The sequence below is a fragment of the Polistes dominula genome, unplaced genomic scaffold, assembly GCF_049000335.1.
Source record: "Polistes dominula isolate Pdom_NZ unplaced genomic scaffold, Pdom_raw_medaka contig_82, whole genome shotgun sequence".
Lineage (NCBI taxonomy): Eukaryota > Metazoa > Arthropoda > Insecta > Hymenoptera > Vespidae > Polistes > Polistes dominula.
Window position 1 is genome coordinate 2,785,634 of NW_028301046.1, and position 17,681 is coordinate 2,803,314.

At 35.3% G+C, this 17,681-nt stretch overlaps 1 protein-coding gene across 1 annotated transcript in view; it reads right to left on the reverse strand.

Moving 5' to 3' along the window:
• Positions 1-1,136: 1,136 nt before the first annotated feature.
• LOC107074698 (RNA-binding protein MEX3B) overlaps positions 1,137-17,681 on the reverse strand; it is a 43,310-nt gene continuing 26,765 nt past the window's right edge. Inside the window, exon 2 of the mRNA XM_015336363.2 lies at positions 1,137-4,997. Coding sequence (XP_015191849.1) covers positions 3,991-4,997 — 1,007 coding nt within the window. The 3' untranslated portion in view covers positions 1,137-3,990. The remainder of the gene's footprint in view (positions 4,998-17,681) is intronic.

Sequence of the window (17,681 nt, forward strand, 5' to 3'; positions counted from 1 at the left end):
GTGAATCCCCGCGATATTTAAAACGCAGTTAATATTTTTCAAGAGAATACTTATAAATATATCTTTTTATTTTTATATGTATATATATATATATATATATATATATATATATATATATATATATATATATATATATATGTTATCATTAAAGTGTTAAATCTGTTAATTTATGAAATAACAAGTATATAGTATATGAAATAATAATTATATTAAACAAATAAAGTATGAAATTAAGATTTGATTAGTCTTCAAAGTTTGTTTATACTGGTTAGAATGATATTCGTTGATATTCATTCTTATATCTTTGATAATTTAATTTTGATATAATAATAATTTTCATATAACCATCAGTTATTTCATAAATTAATTAAATTATACACTTTATTGGTAATATATATATATGTATGTTATATAATATAATATAATGTAATATAATATAATGTAATATAATATAATATAATATAATATAATATAATATATATATATATGTGTACGTCTCACAGAACTTCTCTTAATGCAATTATTTTTCTGTTCTTTTTTTTCTTCTTTAATCTGCTTTATACTTAACATAGAAAAAATATAGAATTTGCTTTGCCACGAACTTAAATATAATAAATCCTTTTTCTCTTTCTCTCATATGTGAGCGTTGTTCATAATATATAAATATACGTTTTCTGTGTTTTTGTATGTATATATGTTTTGTAAGCTTCGTTCGGAGTCTCTCTCATGGTTGTCTAATATAATATTTCTCATCAATCTATGTATATGAGTGTCTCCATAGTTTCGTCTGTGCACGTTGTGTACGTGGTGTTGATCACGTGTGTATATTTGTTTTTTTTTCTGTACGAATAAATGAGAAATTTCTTGTTTATTTATTATTATTATTATCTGTTAATTTTTTTTTTCTTCAATAGCGTATACTTCAGCTAGATAAGTTTACGAGAACGCGTGTTCAAAGGAAGAATATTTAAGAATGAAGAGAACGATTATAAGTGAACGATGCTGTGTGCTGCGTTTTTTTTCTTTTTCTTTATATATATATATATATGAGAATCGCGAAATATTTTACGGAAATAACGTTAATAGCAGATAGAAAAAACGAAGATGAGAAATTTTCAAAAGTTTATATGAACAAATCGTTAAAAATAAAAATAAAAGAAATCAGATACATACGATGAAACGAATCAAAAGTTTACATGGATAAAAAAAAAGTTGTACACGAAGAACGTGTGTGTCAATAAAAAAAAAAAGTCGCGATTAGAAAATATTGATATCTCCGTTCTTTATCTGCTATATTGGTGGATGATGATAAACACAATTACATCTGTGTGCCCGTGTGTGTGTGTCCCTTCAATAATCATGTACATATACGAATGCATATGTATACATTTATATAATATACGTTATATGCAACATAATATTTATCTATACATATATATATATAAATCTTGTCACTTATTTTTGTTTTTTTTTTGGAATTCTGACAGAGGCATATTCACTATTTTTGTTCGACGCGAAAATGCGAAAATGAATAAAATGGTTCCTTCTTCCATTCGATTAACGATGACGATGAAATTTTTGTCCGACAGAAAATTAAATAATATAAAAATGTACGTCAAACCTTCGTGGATTTATTTTTTCATTAATTTTTTTCTTTCTAAGGATTTAACCATAAAGCTTTTTTTCTGACTAAAAAAGAAAAAAAATAAGCTTATTCTCAAAAAAAAAAAAAAATATATATATATCTTCAATTTATTTATCCTTAACCATGAAAACAAATTCAAACGTTTAAGTTAAAACTTGTTGCATCGAACTCTTTTCTTTTCCTTTCAATTTTTTTTATTATGCCAAGTCATAATATATATATATAAAATCAAATTGCAGAAAATATAACGCGTTAGTGCGTGTTTATATTCTCTACGTTTAAAAGAACGAAAACTTCTAGTTCGGGGTAGAAAAAGTCTTCGTTTACCCCCCTACCACCCAACCCCATCCCCCCCAATACGATTGCGTCCTATTTTGAGAGAAGAGAGAGAGAGAGAGAGAGAGAGAGAGAAGGTAGAAAAGATCAAATATATATATATACGTATATAGATAAATTGGTAAATAGATTGAGAGAGGAGAAAGAAAAAGAAAGAGAAAGAAAAAGAGAGAGAGAGAGAGAGAGAGAGAAATCGCGCGATATAGAGACACGTATTTTATATATATATATATATGTTTATATGCATATATAGCTCTTGATATAAGTCTGTATGTATATATATATATATATATATATATATATATATATATATATAATGCACTGTAATATAATAATATAATATTTATGCCTCTTGAAAAAAAAAAGCTATGTATGAGCAAGTTTGATGCATAAAATGTGTGTTCATTCATTCTTAAAAAATTCATTTTCGTATTTGAAAAGCTCAATCACTATCACGAATACCCAACATTATAATATTAGCTCGTATGGAAGCCGATGCCTACACATGATACCTCTCGCTACGCCTCAAATTTTATTTATTTATTTATTTATTTATTTAATTTTTTTCTCTCTCAAACTTATATGTAATATATATTATTTTATATATCAATATAATAATTATTTATAATTAATAGAAATATATTATAACTACTATTTATTGTGTTATTATTTAATATTGTATTATTAAATGTTGCTATATATATATATATATATATATATATATATATAATTTATATCCGTTATTCATTAAATAAAACGCTCGTTTTTAAATAATACGATCGTACCACCCGTCTTCCATCGTCAAAAGGCGCGAAAAATACAAAATCTACATCTCAATAAAATATCGCCACGTTCGCCGAAACTCGCCGAATGCGTCGGATCACCATATATATATATTATATATTATTACTATTATTATTATTATTATTATTATTATTATTAGGGTATCAGAGTGTTATTAATAATATTATATAGTATTAATTATATTATTATTGTTATTATTAATATTAATATTATTATTATTATTATTATTATTATTTCTATTGCTATGTCTCTTATGTAAATGTAAGATACTAGTGTTAGTAGCGAGGGATGCCGGGTGGAACGAGCGCATTTTTCGAGTCGTCATACGAGCAATGTTGCGCTTTGAGGGACACTTAAGCATCGTTCTCGGTTCGTAGAATATATATATATTTCTCTCTTGTTATACCTCTCTACCTCTTCCTCCTCCTCTTCCCCTCATTCCCTCACCTTTTTTCCCAAACTCATCTTTCTATGCTAATATCCTCGTTCTCACTTCGTCCTTCGCTTCGTACTCAAATTCATAGCAGAACATTTTTGAAAAATTTCACAATTGCGTAGGTCTTCGAGAACGATACGAAATTGAACATTTCCAAATTTTTATTTATTCAAATTGGTAATTTTAATTATCGTTTTCGAAGTTATCTCGGTGATTTTGAAATATTAACTTTAGAAGAATTTTGTCAAACGCGTGATTACGTTTAAAAATCATGATACTACGTAACGTTTTGGGCTCCTTAAGAGTGCTGGCAATTAATGAAATAAACAAAATATTTGATGAAGGGCTAGAGAAGCCGAGAAAAGTTGGCATAGGTCTAAAGCGTTGGGCCCGTATTGAGAACGGAAGAGAAGGACGTGATGACGATGTGAGTTAACACGCATTATTAATTTTTTCTCTATCTTTCTTTTTCTCTCTCTCTCTCTCTCTTCCTCTCCCCTTTTCTTTCTCTCTCTTTCTCCCTCTCTCTCTCTCTCTTACTCTCTGTATTAAACTCTTTTACTAACTCTCTACTCTCAGTGTGTGTGATAAAACTTAAAAACTGACTTCGTTGTATCCGATCGGGCACTGAGAACAATACGACGTATCAGAAATGTTATCAGAAATGTCGAAAATGTTCTTAGCGCGTAAGAGATTATTTATTGGCAGCAGTGGAATAGAGAGATTGTGCGCAACCGTCGTGCTTGTTATTAGCAGCGTGCGGGAGCGTTTATGAAAGGATGCGAAGCGCTTGCCGAACGGGCCTGGAACAGGCGGGGCACATCGGATTGGGGCTCTCGCAGACTCTGTTGCCGCAGTCGAGACAGAATAAATTATGTCCGCAGGGCACGAGGGCGGCGGTGATCTCTTTGTCGCCGCAGACTACGCACTCGCGACGACTACCGGCTGTAACGCCTCCTAAGAGGGAATCCGTAGGAGACACTGGACTCGCCGATGCCGGGGGCGAAGGTCTCGAGGGTAGTGTTACGCTGGGAAAAGACCAGATGGAGGAGGCCGTGGGTGCCTGAGATTCGAAAGATGGGGAATCGCCTAAGCCCTCGTCTCTGTCCATGCTGCTTCCCCATATCGCTACTAGATCGTGCATGCCCTGTCCTGCGGTACTGCTGGAGGAGCTGCTGCAACTGCCACTTGAGGAGAAACCAACGCTGGAGTCATTCGAATTCGAGTTTGAGTCGTTGCAAGGAGTTGTTCCCGTTGGTACCAAACAGCCAAGGATTGAGCTAAGCCCGCCACGACATATAGCACCCAAAAGATCGTCATCACCAAGAGCGGTGCCTGTCCTAACGGCGATGTGTCCCTCGATCTCACGTCTAGCAGCTTCGACGCTCTCAGGAAGCCCGGTAACCTCAAAGACTGGCTCTTTGTCGCGACTAGGTGTTACGATGTATGTATGCGTCGAATGTTGAATCCTTTTGATCGTAGCTCCTTTCGGTCCTACCACCAGACCTACTACTCTGTACGGTACTCGTACCTGGATCGTAATGTGTCCCGGCACCGAAGCCGGGGGACCGGGCGGAGCACCACCTAGAAGTGCGCCCAAAGTGCTTTTCCTTGACGCTCGGATCTGCGAAAAGTGTTCCGCCGCGGAGAGGATCTCGCGTTTAGCACGCGCTACGTCCTCCTTCCGTCCGGTAACCACGAACACCGGTTCTTCTCCACGTACAGGAGTCTTTATGTACGTGTTCGTTTTAGCCCGTAAAGCCTTGATCTTGCAGCCTGCAATCAGAAAAAGAAATGTGTCAACGATGACTTTCCATATATATTTTTTACAGAGTGTTACAAAATGAGACTTTAGAAACAATGGTCGGGTTTGTTTGTCGCGTCAACGTAAAAAGTAACAGGAGGAGTTCCCAATTCGTTCCCCCTTTCTATCTCAAACTCTGGCCTTGAGTTGGCGCAATGCAAGCAATGCAGGTGAACCACTCTTCTCTCTCACCTTCCCCCACCCCTTCTCTTAAACGCACATGTACACAATCTCTCCTCTTTACTACGCCGACTGGAAGAGAAGGCGTCACACCTCTTATCGCAAATCAAGTTCTCCTTTGATTTTTTTTTTTTGATTCTAAGTTCTATAAGCTTGTGTACACAGATAAGAGGACGAAAATGTTTGAATTTTTATTAGTCCATTCGAAAAGACGAATTCAACGAAGGATGTGTGACTAGACGAGTGTCCTTGCACAACGCTCGTCACGCACGTCTGCTCCTAAATCGAATGGCGCCCTCAGCGAGGAGTCCTTGCATAACGCAACAATGTCATGGACGTCCTCCTCCTCCTCCTCTCTTTTGGGGTCGCATTCTGCAGCATAATCTTGACATCGATACTAATCCGCGTAACACCGCACCGATTATTATTAGTTAATTCAATTAGATTTGTTTCGTATTACAGAATCCTGTTTCTTCTTGCTACCGAAAAAGATTTTCGACAATAAGTCATGTGGTTAGAACTAAGAATTGTTTGTACCAGTAAAATCAACTTATCATCATTGTTCTCTAACTTTGTTTGTAACTTTAGATGGTTCGTGCAGACAACGTCTATACGCTAATATAACGTCTATGGTTTTCTTAATCAGTCATCGAATGGAACACGTAAACCTAAAGCGTGTCACGAAGTTTCTTCGATTATTCGATTTCTATCTAGTGTCGTGAGACAGAAAGGAAACTACGAGAGAACACGAGCACCTTCTTAGATTAAAAAGGATGAATCTCTTGCTTCGGGACACATCGATCACGTTTATTTATAGAAATGATCGCATCTTCTTTACCCCATTTGCCGACCGGTTCTTATCCTCCATAAAGTTACTCTCTTATAGGGGTTGTATGCGACGTAAATAAAAATCTTCCTAGATAGCGTGAGAAAAACGTATACCAGGTTTCTAACATAATTTAATGTTTCTTGACAAAATGACAAAATGATGGGGGAAATGGTTCTCGTTACTTACACTGAAAGATTCTGTGACTTTTTAGAAAGTTTCCGGAAATGTTACAAATAAACAGACAGACAAATAAAGAAAATGAAGGAAAGAAGGACACATTAAGAAGCGTACGGGAGGAAAGCACGTGGGTTGCAGGTAGACTTCAAAGATCGAAGGACTTGCGAAAAAGAAGAAAATGATGCTGCAGAAAGACGAAGAAGAGAAAATAAAGAGGAGGAGAGTAAGGCTGCTTGCTTTCCTTGTGGTCGATGGTGACGACGATGGTGTGGTATGGTGTGGTATGGTATAGCATGGCATGGTATGGCATGGCATCGTGGAGATGGTGCTGGCTACTAGGATGCAGAAAGAAGAGGTGGGGCGTGGGTCGTAGACGGTTGAAGGGCCGCGGCCAAGGTGAGGTAAGACGGGAAGGGAGAGAGAAAAAGAGAGAAAGAGAAAAAGAGAACGTATATATATATATATATATATATATACGTGTGCACATGTCGACTGTCTGTTTCATCGTTCTTGCATATGGAGTTCTTGTGTATGTGAGTGGTGAACGTGTACGCATGCCGTAGGAAAGAGAGACGAGTCTCCGAAGAAAACACAAGAGTCTTTTGCCTTTGTCCGTCTTCTTGGAGGGATCCCAGAGAGGAGAGAGAGGAAGGACGAAAAGAGAGTATCTTCTATCTCTCTCTCTTTTTTTTTTTTTACCTTTTTCTCTTTAGGATCTTTGAGAATATTTCAGAGAGATTTTACTTTCGTAATATTACATATAAATGTAGGTACTCAAATATCTAATCCTAAGATAATATCTTTTTGATAAGCGCATATTAACGCTTAGAAACTTTGATTGGCGTAATCTTCTATCTAAATGAATTATTATTATTATTATTATTTATTTTTAAGAGGAAGCATGTCATATTCGCGTACCGGACGGACACTCGACAGCACGCAAAACGAATACTAACATAAGGACATATAATTCTTCCAAACGCGTCACACTTTCAAGTGACGTTGCTAAAATCTGCAGAAGCAGCGGTGGCGCCGGCAGCAGGGCGGTAGCTTCTCTCGAAAGGCCGCAGGATCAATAGTTATACGCTTCTATAGTCGGAGACTGCATTACACGACGGCGCCGTGCACTGCGTGCAACGAGCATAGTTAACCGCCCCCACTCACCCCCCCCCCACCGTCTTCTTGGAGAAATATTTTTTCTTTGAAAAAAGAAAGTGTCGATTTTGTATTCATTTTATTTTGGTTATTTGGTTTAAGATTGTTTGACATGATTTATACCTTTCCATATTACCTTGACTTTTTACACGACATATGATATTAATTGAATTGAGTAATTTTTGTCATCGTTTAACGTCCAATTGTTTTGCATCCAACTATTTTCTGAGAAATCCTCGGTAGGCAACTAGCATGACTTTCGAAGAAAAATTCGTTTGAAAGGGACAGAAACCCGCGGGCCATCTGTTCGGGGGCTTTGCTTTAATTACGGCCTCTAACACCCAACGACCTCTTTGGAACGAAACAAGCTCACTCACTCACTCACTCACTCTCTCTTTCTCTCTCTCTCTGCCATTCTTTCTTTCTCGTTTCCGAGGATTCGCTGGCGAGGAGGGTCGTTTAGCTTCGACGGAAAGTCGATCGCAGAAGAACCAGAGAAAGGAATTCCAACTCGTTCTACACGGCCGACTGACTGACTACTCTTTCTCTCTCTCTCTCTCTCTTCTTTTCTTTGCTGACAACCGACCAAATTTTCAATCGCAACTGTTCTGTTTTGTAGTACTAGAACTTTTAGTCGAAAGAACACATTTTGGTGAAGTATTAGAAAAATGGAATTTGATCTATTCGTCTAGTCTAGCCATGGACAAAGGAAAAAGCAGATATAGAAGACCCTAAGAAAATATGTCCAAAGGTCGGTTGGTTCCCTTTGTTTGTTTAGGAAACGTTTGAAAAATTTTTACAATCTTATGTTGTATCCGGTCTTTTTCGTAAACCTGTATTACAAACATTTAACACTGTTTTAATTTGTTCTTTCTACAGAACAGACCCAAACGTGTTCAAATCAAATCTTTCTTTTTCCCCCTTTTCATAAAAGCCGAAGAAACATATATATATATATATATATATATATAAAATTGATAAAAGAGAGGGGTCCCGATTGAATAAATATTCTCTCAAGATACAAGTATTGTTTATTAGAAATGAAAATAAAAATGTGGTAGAGTGAGTGGAGAAAGTAGAGAGAGAAAAAAAAGGACCCCAACACTCGAAAAAAGTTATTCGAGGGTCTTAGTACGGGGCCCTCCTTTTAAGCAGCGGTATTCTTTGCCGTCTCGGAAGATTTCTTTGGTAGCTGGACGCACGAGCCGCGCCGGGTATCCACGAGTTTCTCAGGCAGGTCAGTGAAACTGCGCCGTCAAGTTGAAGGCCAACACCCCCACGATACAACGGCCGAGCACCACCGTCGCTATCTCTCTCTCTCTCTCTTTCTCTCTCTCTTTCTCTCTCTCTTTCTCTTTATCCCCACCAAGTATGTCCTCCTATCCTCCTACTTCTCTTTTACCCTCTCCCATTTTCTTGAAGCGACCTCGCGCACACCGCCGCTGCCGCCGGAGGAACGTCCGAGGAAACACACCAATAACGCCAATAAAGTCGGTAACGTGGTCTTTGCAGGGACACAACGTGGCTCACGATTCTCCACGTTTCTTCTTCTCTTTGAGCTCATACGTTCATTCGTTCGTATGTTCGTCTTGGCATCGGGAAACTTCCATCGATTGATGATCATCGTCGAATCCTTGGAATCCCTTCGCCTACTCGCACAATCCGCAACTATTGCGTTTCTACTCTATTCATCTTTCTACAAACCTTATATATATATATATGCGTTCTATATGCATTATTATTATTATTATTATTATATACTTTCGTCGACGTAAATAATTATTACGACATGAGAAAGATGAGAAGTTAGAGAGAGAATGCGCTTTATTATTATTCCATGACATTTTTAAATGATATATCATTTTGTTTCAAGAAAAGAAAAGAAAGTAATATTTAAATTTATGATAAAATATAAATATGAATGAATATGTTTATTTTTTATTTTTTAATTATGTTTCTTTTATGGTTAATAGTAACCAAAGAAACTATATGCTTCTGTTTCCCTCTTTCGCGTACCCTAAACCAAAGCCAGAAATTCCAGGTTCCTCTCGAAATAGATCGATGACACTCGGCCCGAAGAACGATCTCGTCGTTTGCGTGTGAACACGTGGACGCATCCGAGTATCTCTCTCTCTCTCTCTCTCTCTCTCTCTCTCTCTTTATTCTCTCTTACTTTACGTCTCTTTTCTCGCGAGAGTATAGTGATTCGCGCACACGCTCGAACGCCCCGTCGTCGTACTTGCGCCTCTTCTCGAGGCCGATGTCTCTGAAATAACCGAGCGAGGCTCAACTCAGGCCGGACAGAGGAATAAGGTGCAATGCACGCACCCGTTCACTGCGCTCTTGCATCTCTCTCTCATTCTATCTACCCATCTATCTATCTTTCTCTCTCGACTGGTACACACTGCTGCTGCTGTTGCAGTGTAGTTGCATCCCAACACACACTGTTTTCGAATGGCAGTGGGGGTCACACTATATTAAGATTGAACTCCACTGACACTGCCGCCCAACTGCGTTCATTTTCCTCCGATTCTCTCTCCTCTCCTCTCTTCTCCTTTCCTCTCCTCTTCTCTTCTTTTCTCTTCTTTCCTGTACCACCTTCTCCTCCTACTCCTTCTTTTCTTTCTCTTTCTTATACTCTTATATACGTCGCTCGTCCCTCGCCATTCGACCTGCCTGCCTGCCTGCCTGCTTGCTTGCTTGCCTTCTTTCTTGCCTTTCCCTTTTCCCTCTTCCTCCTCCTCCCTCACTTCTTACTTGCACCTTCCTTCCTCTCTTTCTAACTTTTTCTCCTACGCTCCCCGAGACTTCTCCATTTCCGTCCATCCACCGTTCTACTATCATCACTAAACTAGTAAATACTACTACTACTACTACTACTACTACTACTACTATTACTACGCTAACACACCGATTCAACATCACGACTACCACTGACATACTATGTAACTTCAAGACCGATCTGTTATCTTTGCGATAATGCATCCCTGAACGAGCGTTCTCGTTGCTCGTGCGAGCAAGGGCCTTTCAAGGTCTCTCTATCGATAGAAAATCCAGATTGTGATAGAAGGTTTTTCTTTTTACTTTGTTGGAAACAAGTCCAAGTTACAATCGATCGTTCGTTCACCCGTTTTCCTTTTGAAAGAATAAAGGGAAAAAATTACTAAACGTTAATTATTATTACCGATCGAACTATAATCAAAGGTACTTTAAAAGGGCTTTATTTTTTGCGATTACCAATTCCAACATTGTCCCATAGTAGCCCGGAAAAGACGATCGCGACGCATGAGCAAGGATTAAATTACTACTTTGACTTAAGTTATTTTTGTCACCTAGTGCACACGTCGAACACGTTTGCGCGAGCTTCCAAATCGCGTATTTTATCTACTTGCAATTCTTGGGGGTGGTGGGGCAGTAAATACGAGAAATAGAAAATAAATTGTTAGGAAAAAATAAAGTTTGCAATTTTATTGGCTGCATCTCATATATGTTGTGTAGTATAAATATAAGTACACCAATGCTTCCAAATCGCGTATTTTATCTATTTGCACTTCTTCGGGGTGATGTTTAATACGAGAAATAGAAAACGAATTATTAAGAAAAAATAAAGTTAACAATTTAATTGGGTGCATCCCAAATGTGTTGGTAGTATAAATGTAAGTAAACCAACACAACAACGATCGAAAATAAAAGAAGAAATGGAGATATGAGATAAGGAAAATATGTAATACGAAATACAAAGTTCAAATTATAATTATACGATATATTGTATGTCAGAATATTAACGAGCCACGACGTATATAATGGGATGTGTTGGCCACCATGAAAGAAGGAAGGCACTCCGACCGAAGTGGCTGTGCTTCTCTCTCGACGACGGCCACTCGAGAGGCCGAAGGGTGACTCACTCAGTCGATCGACCTACCTCAAACTTTCCTTCGCCGTTAGAGAGAACGGAGAGAACCCTAACACATAAGTACAACAGCACAGTCTGAGAAAACTCGAGAGGAATAGAAGAACTTCTTCTCTACGATCTTAAATTGCTTCTTTCAATTTTTTTTTTCTTTTTCTTGTTTTTATAGTTTTCTCCATTTTACCATCCATTTTACCATCCATTTTACCATTTATGTCTGATGTGAACGAAAGAAAAAGAAACGACCCCCCCCCTCTCCCCCAAACAAAACAAGGATGGTTTGGTTCGTTCTGTTTTTTGTTGAGCATATGAAATGAACGTAATTTGGTCTCATTTTTTTTTCCTTTCATTTTTTTTTTTTTTTTTTTTTTTTTTTTTAGTATTCACGAAACGAAAAGAAAGAATCGATCGAGTCAGAGCAGCCATTTTACTTATCCGACGAAGGTTCTCCTGACCTCGTAGCACGCGCCCGACTAAAAAAACAGCGTGTAAGAGCGCGACCCTAAAATCAAGACTGTCGTTTGAGAGGACACCCTAAGTTCATTCCGTGCTAGTTCGTATCAGCTGTGTGGTGTGTGTACTTTGAACACAACGATAATCTGCCTGTCTGCTTGCATGCCCGGCATCCCCAATCGAAAATCGGTGAAAATGTCTACACGCTCGTTTTGCTTCTTCTCTTTAGGTTACACACGAAGGGCTCCTCGAAAAGTACGATTATCGATTAGGGCATTCTTTCATTTCTATTTTATTTATTTTAATTTTTTCTTCTTTTTCTAAAAAGATAATCTTTCTTTTATTTTTTTTTCTATTACTATTATTTAATTAATATTTATAATAGTGATATAAATATTATTATTTAGTGTTTTACTATTAAAATATATTAACTAACTAAAATATTATAACTACAGTGTGTAACTATAGTGTTGTATTTAATATATATATATATATATATATATATATATATATATATATATATATATATATATATATATATATATATATATTATACGTAACGAATATTAGTTTGGATTTGAACGAGAAAAAAGAACTGCAAAATGGGATCCCATAAGATTGGTGTATTTCTTTTGAGGAAAGTTCCACTCTCTGGCTTCGGGGGCCCGCATCGATAGTCCGTCCCGGTTCCCCCCTATTTCGCCAGAAGCATAAAAACTTCGGAAACCTCGAGAAGCCGAGGTAATTCGAGGCCCTAAAGGGGCCCTCCTCTTTTCTCGTCTGTCCGTCCAGACGTGCACCACCACCACCACCACCACCACCGACGTGTTCCTTTGTTCGCCTTTCTATGCTACTTTTCTTCTTCCTTCCTTTCTCAATCACTTCGAACGAGCAGCAGTAGACTGCTCCCTCTTTCTCATTCTCTCGGATGATTTTGTTTGGCAAAACAAACTACACGAAACGTTGAACATTCGAAAATGTCGAATACGATGCTTCAGGGACACGCATTGGTGCAATGAAAGATCATACAATGACATATATATATATATATATATAAAAGGGTGTCTATATTTCGTTCAATATAATTAATTAAACGTCAAAATGTCGATGACGATCCATTTCGATAAATGTCAAATACAATAAAACCTATTGCGTCACACTCGATCGTAGAAAATCGAAGAGGAAGTTGAACGAGTCAAGGTAAAAAGAAAAAAAAGTGATTTGTGAAATGGATAAGATAATAGGGAGTAAAAGGGCCTCTCTAGAATTAATCGAAGTATCGAACGATAATAAAAAAGAAAAGAAAAAGTAATGTTCAACTAATAGAAAAAAAAAAAAAAAAAAAATAATAAGAAGCAACTAACACCAAGTTCGAGTTCCACTGCACACGACTAGGGTTTCCTGTTTCGTGACTAGCTCTACGAGTGTAATTGTTTTCACCAGTCGTCATGTTGACGACGACAACGACGTATCGACTCGTAATCGTCGATAAAATGCTACAACTCGATTTGTTATTCCAAAGGAAGAAGAGTCTAGTCGCAGAGACGCGCGAGACAAATTTATAGCTCATCGCTAATGATAAAAACGTACGCACCTGTTTACGGTATCGATTCATCGTTCATTATTACAAATGGCTAACTAATATGTTAAAATTAAAGAAAAATGTTATATAGAGTTAATTCATCAATTTGAATCCACACACACACACACACACATTTGTAAGGATTCCCAAATACCTTAACAGAAGCAAATTGAAATGAAACTAAATTTTATTACTGAATGCATTACGCAACGAGAACTTCTTGATCATCGGTAAAGGAGAAAGGTTGACCCGAAAAGATTTCGTCGATTCGTGAAATAAACAAGTGTTTGGTAGCACGAAGAAAAATTTTGTAAATGTTTACGTAACTCCACGTGGGTTTCGCGAGATGTGTATCGCGACGAGAGTAGAGTATATATATATATATATATGTATATATCTTCTTTCAAATTATAATATAAGGAGATACGATTTGTCCATTGATCGTGGAGGAAATGGAAATAAACGTTTCTCTTCTTTGAATCTCGTCGAAAAAGTAGAAATAAGGTCAGCGATATAATTATGTAACGCGTCTGGTCACGCTCGTATCTTTTCGTGCAACCCTGAGAAATCGAGAGATCGATTCTTGAAAAGACGTTTCGTAAGGTTGCACAAAAGCCAATGAAATTGTTCAGTGGAAATTTATCTTTACGTATCACCCGGTATATTTGCGTACCACGCGATACCGATTATCATGATGGTTTAAACTTGGTAAGAGAGAAATGGAAATAACCAAAGTAAAGAAATAGTCAAAGAAAAAGAGAGAAACGGACAGTGCACATTCCATGTCTGTATGTACATAGGATGCTTAGGTGTATTTACAGTTGTAAACTGTAAAATACGTCAAGCTACTCCGGATACGTCTCGTCGATACATCGATGACAAGATAGATATATGTTTATACTTGTCGAACTTATTTATTTTTTATACATAGACACGATATTTTTTAATCAAAATTTACTCTACAAAGTTTAAAGAGAGCAATCGAAAAAAATGCAGCAACATTTTTTTCTTTTTTTTTTTTTTATGTAGAAATTTGTTTCTCGTAATCCTTGAAAAGAGAGAATAACATAATATAAAGTTAGGAGAAAAAAGAACAAAATCAACGTTACGAATAAATTTAATTTCGTGATGAAATTTTTAATTAAATCTGACGAAAAAAGAAAAACAAAACTAATTTGAATAGTCTGTACGCATATTTTTGTTTTTATTAAAAGAAAGAACAAAAAAAAAAAATAGGATTCTCTTTTCAACCGATCAAAATCGTAGATTTTAATTGCGCAAAAAAATAGAGAAAAAAATGGAAGATTACTTTAAAATAAAAACAACAAATTTTTATGTCTACTTATATGTTTCTAGCATAAAGAAAATGTCACCTTTCACAACCCATCGATGTTAGGAGTTACACGTTCCGCGCCTTGAGAAATATTCTCTCGTCTTAGGTTAGTTAGTCTACGTGAAACTTTCGTTTATTTGTATTACCGCAGAAAACTATCGAGTATAACTTTCTAATTAATTTATCTGTCGTTTAAATTTACGTTTTGTTGTTTTAAACAGACAAACTATAAATTGTAACCATAAATAAGAAACAAATCAAAGTATGATTCTTATAGGAAAATTTAATAAATTAGATTAAACTACGAATATAATTTAATATTATAATTTAATAGATTATTTATAACTTAACTTTATATAAATTATATTTATTAGAAATATATAAATTAACTTTATATTTTAAATAAACGTAATATCAATTTCGTATATTAAAGATAAAACCATTGTCTTTAATTTATTGTCGATCTGTGTTTAAATTTAATAAATTTTAATTATATTATATATTATATTATATTATTTTATTAGTATTTTATATAAATTATATATTTATATATTATATATATATATATAAATTAACTTGTTATATTTTGGATAAATTTAATAAATTTAATTAATAAATTATATAATAAATTATATTATATTATAAAATATATAAATTATATATTTTAAATAATAAATTATATATAAGAAATAATAATTTTTAAAATTTTATTATTATATTATATATTATATTATTTTATTTTATTATTTATTTTATTATATTTTATATTTTTTTTCATTTTCTTTCGTTGGGGTAGCAGCAACACAACCCCCGCTCGAGACGAGAACGTTCGATAGAAGGGAGGAGAGTTAATATCTCTCTGGCAAAGCTTTTGCCATTCCCTCTGTTCTGTGTATCGACCGAGAATGCTCCAACTATATACATATATATATATACACATATATACAGGGTGACAAGAACGTAACGTCAGACCATTTTCCGTCTCCCACAACCCCACCCATTTTTTTCTAGCATTATTATCGTGACTCATCTAGGAGGAGAGACATTGCGAATAGAAGAAATAGGGAGAAAGTAAAAAGGCAAGTAAATGAAAAGAAAAAACCACGTAAAAGGAAAAACCCTAAAGAAACTCCGATAAACTCTTTCATTTTTTTCTTTCTTATTCTTTGTATATATCACATACCATATATGTATATATGTAAATGTAAATTGTCTTGAAATATAGAAGAAAAAAATTCTAAAACGAATTATAGTAGTTTCGTGAAGGGACAAAAAAGAAGAAGAAGAAAAAAAAAAGACAAAGAAAACGAGTAGATCGAAGACAAAGCGTTAATTCCGAAGGGTGGATATCGAAGATCGAATTAATTATTCGTGTATACGTTAGGGCAGCAAGGCTTACTCAACGACGGGAGTCGCCCAACCCTCTTTGTCGTTCACCCTCGAACGTCGATCCCTAGAAGAAGTAGTAGTAGTAGTAGTAGTAGTAGTAGTAGTAGTGTAGTAGTCATTGTTATATAGCACGCATGTATACGTGAAACACGCGTGTGGTGGCTTATCGATCATGCTTGTAGAAACGAGCCATTCTCCTTCTCTTTCCCTCTTTCTCGTTCGGTCTCACCTCAAAGAAAAGGGAAAGAAGAAAGAAGAGAGGTGAGGTGGGGGTGGGAAGTTTTACTCAGGGTTCGAGGTATTGACCTAACAATGAATCATCCGAAGAGCATCGATCGTTGATTATTACACGATATCCTTCTTTGCGTACCTACGTACCTACCTACCTACCTACCTACCTACAACACACGGTATATTTCTATTGTAAAATATTAGACTCCTTTGACGATTTTATCCACCTATGGTTTCTATAAATCGGATCAATGAGATATTGGTTAAACCAAACGAAAATCATTCGTGTTGTATTTGAAATTGTATATACATATATGAAGTTTATTTGTAGTAATAGTGAAACGTTTGTCTCTGTCCCACGATATGTGGATATCATTAAATGGTCAATAAATCAAAAAATATTACCCATATAATAAATGTATCATACTTTAGATGACGTGTAAAATAAACGTATAAATATGAAAAATGATCATATCTCTCAGAAATCAAATATGAATATCGTTGTGTGGAAATACGTTTGTATTATTGGATTGTTCGTTATTCTTATGTGAAAAATGAAGACAATTTGTGCTTCGAAGTTAAACCTAAGCCTTTCAAGTGGGTTATAAGTTGAAGTTGATAAATTCTCACCGATATCACGTGTTGTTATTTGTCGGTTTGCATCAACTAATACTTTTAATTGTGTCAGGAAAAAATGAAATTACTCTCTCACTCTCTCTCTCTTTCTCTCTCTTTCTTGTGTATAAAATTATAGCAATTAACATTTGATATAAATATCAAATAACACGAGGATTCTTTCAGAAGGCAGAATACACAAAGAAAAATAAAAATGTACCTTCTCAATAGATATACACGTAATGTAAAACACACGTATTATATGTTAACAAACTGTTTTGCACATTAATCGCAAGATTAGTGATAATCGGTCGACGGCTCGTCGTCAATAATCAATAATTAATTGACGATTACGTACTTGCTTACAAAAGAATCGTGAGTTCGATATATTGTATATAAAAAAAAAGAACACTCTCTCGTTATCTATAATACGATAAGTAATAGTGACGTGATGTTTTCATTGTTCTTCCATTCATTCCTACCATTATAATTCCAACCTTCATATGTATATATATATATATGTGCTACTTTGTGTATAACAGAAAGTACATTTGCATCTTATTTTGTTAAAATGAACAAAATCCCGTGGACCACTAATAGGATTTTTTAAGTGTGTTAAATATATTTATAAAAAGAATTGTGATCTTAGAACACATAAAATGTACTTAGTTAATAAAATGAAACTTAATTGTAACCAAATTATGAAATCTATGTATTATTATGAATTGCATTATGTTTCAGTGCATCTTAAAACATAATTTAAACACTAATAGGATTTTTTAAGCGTGTTAAATATATTAAT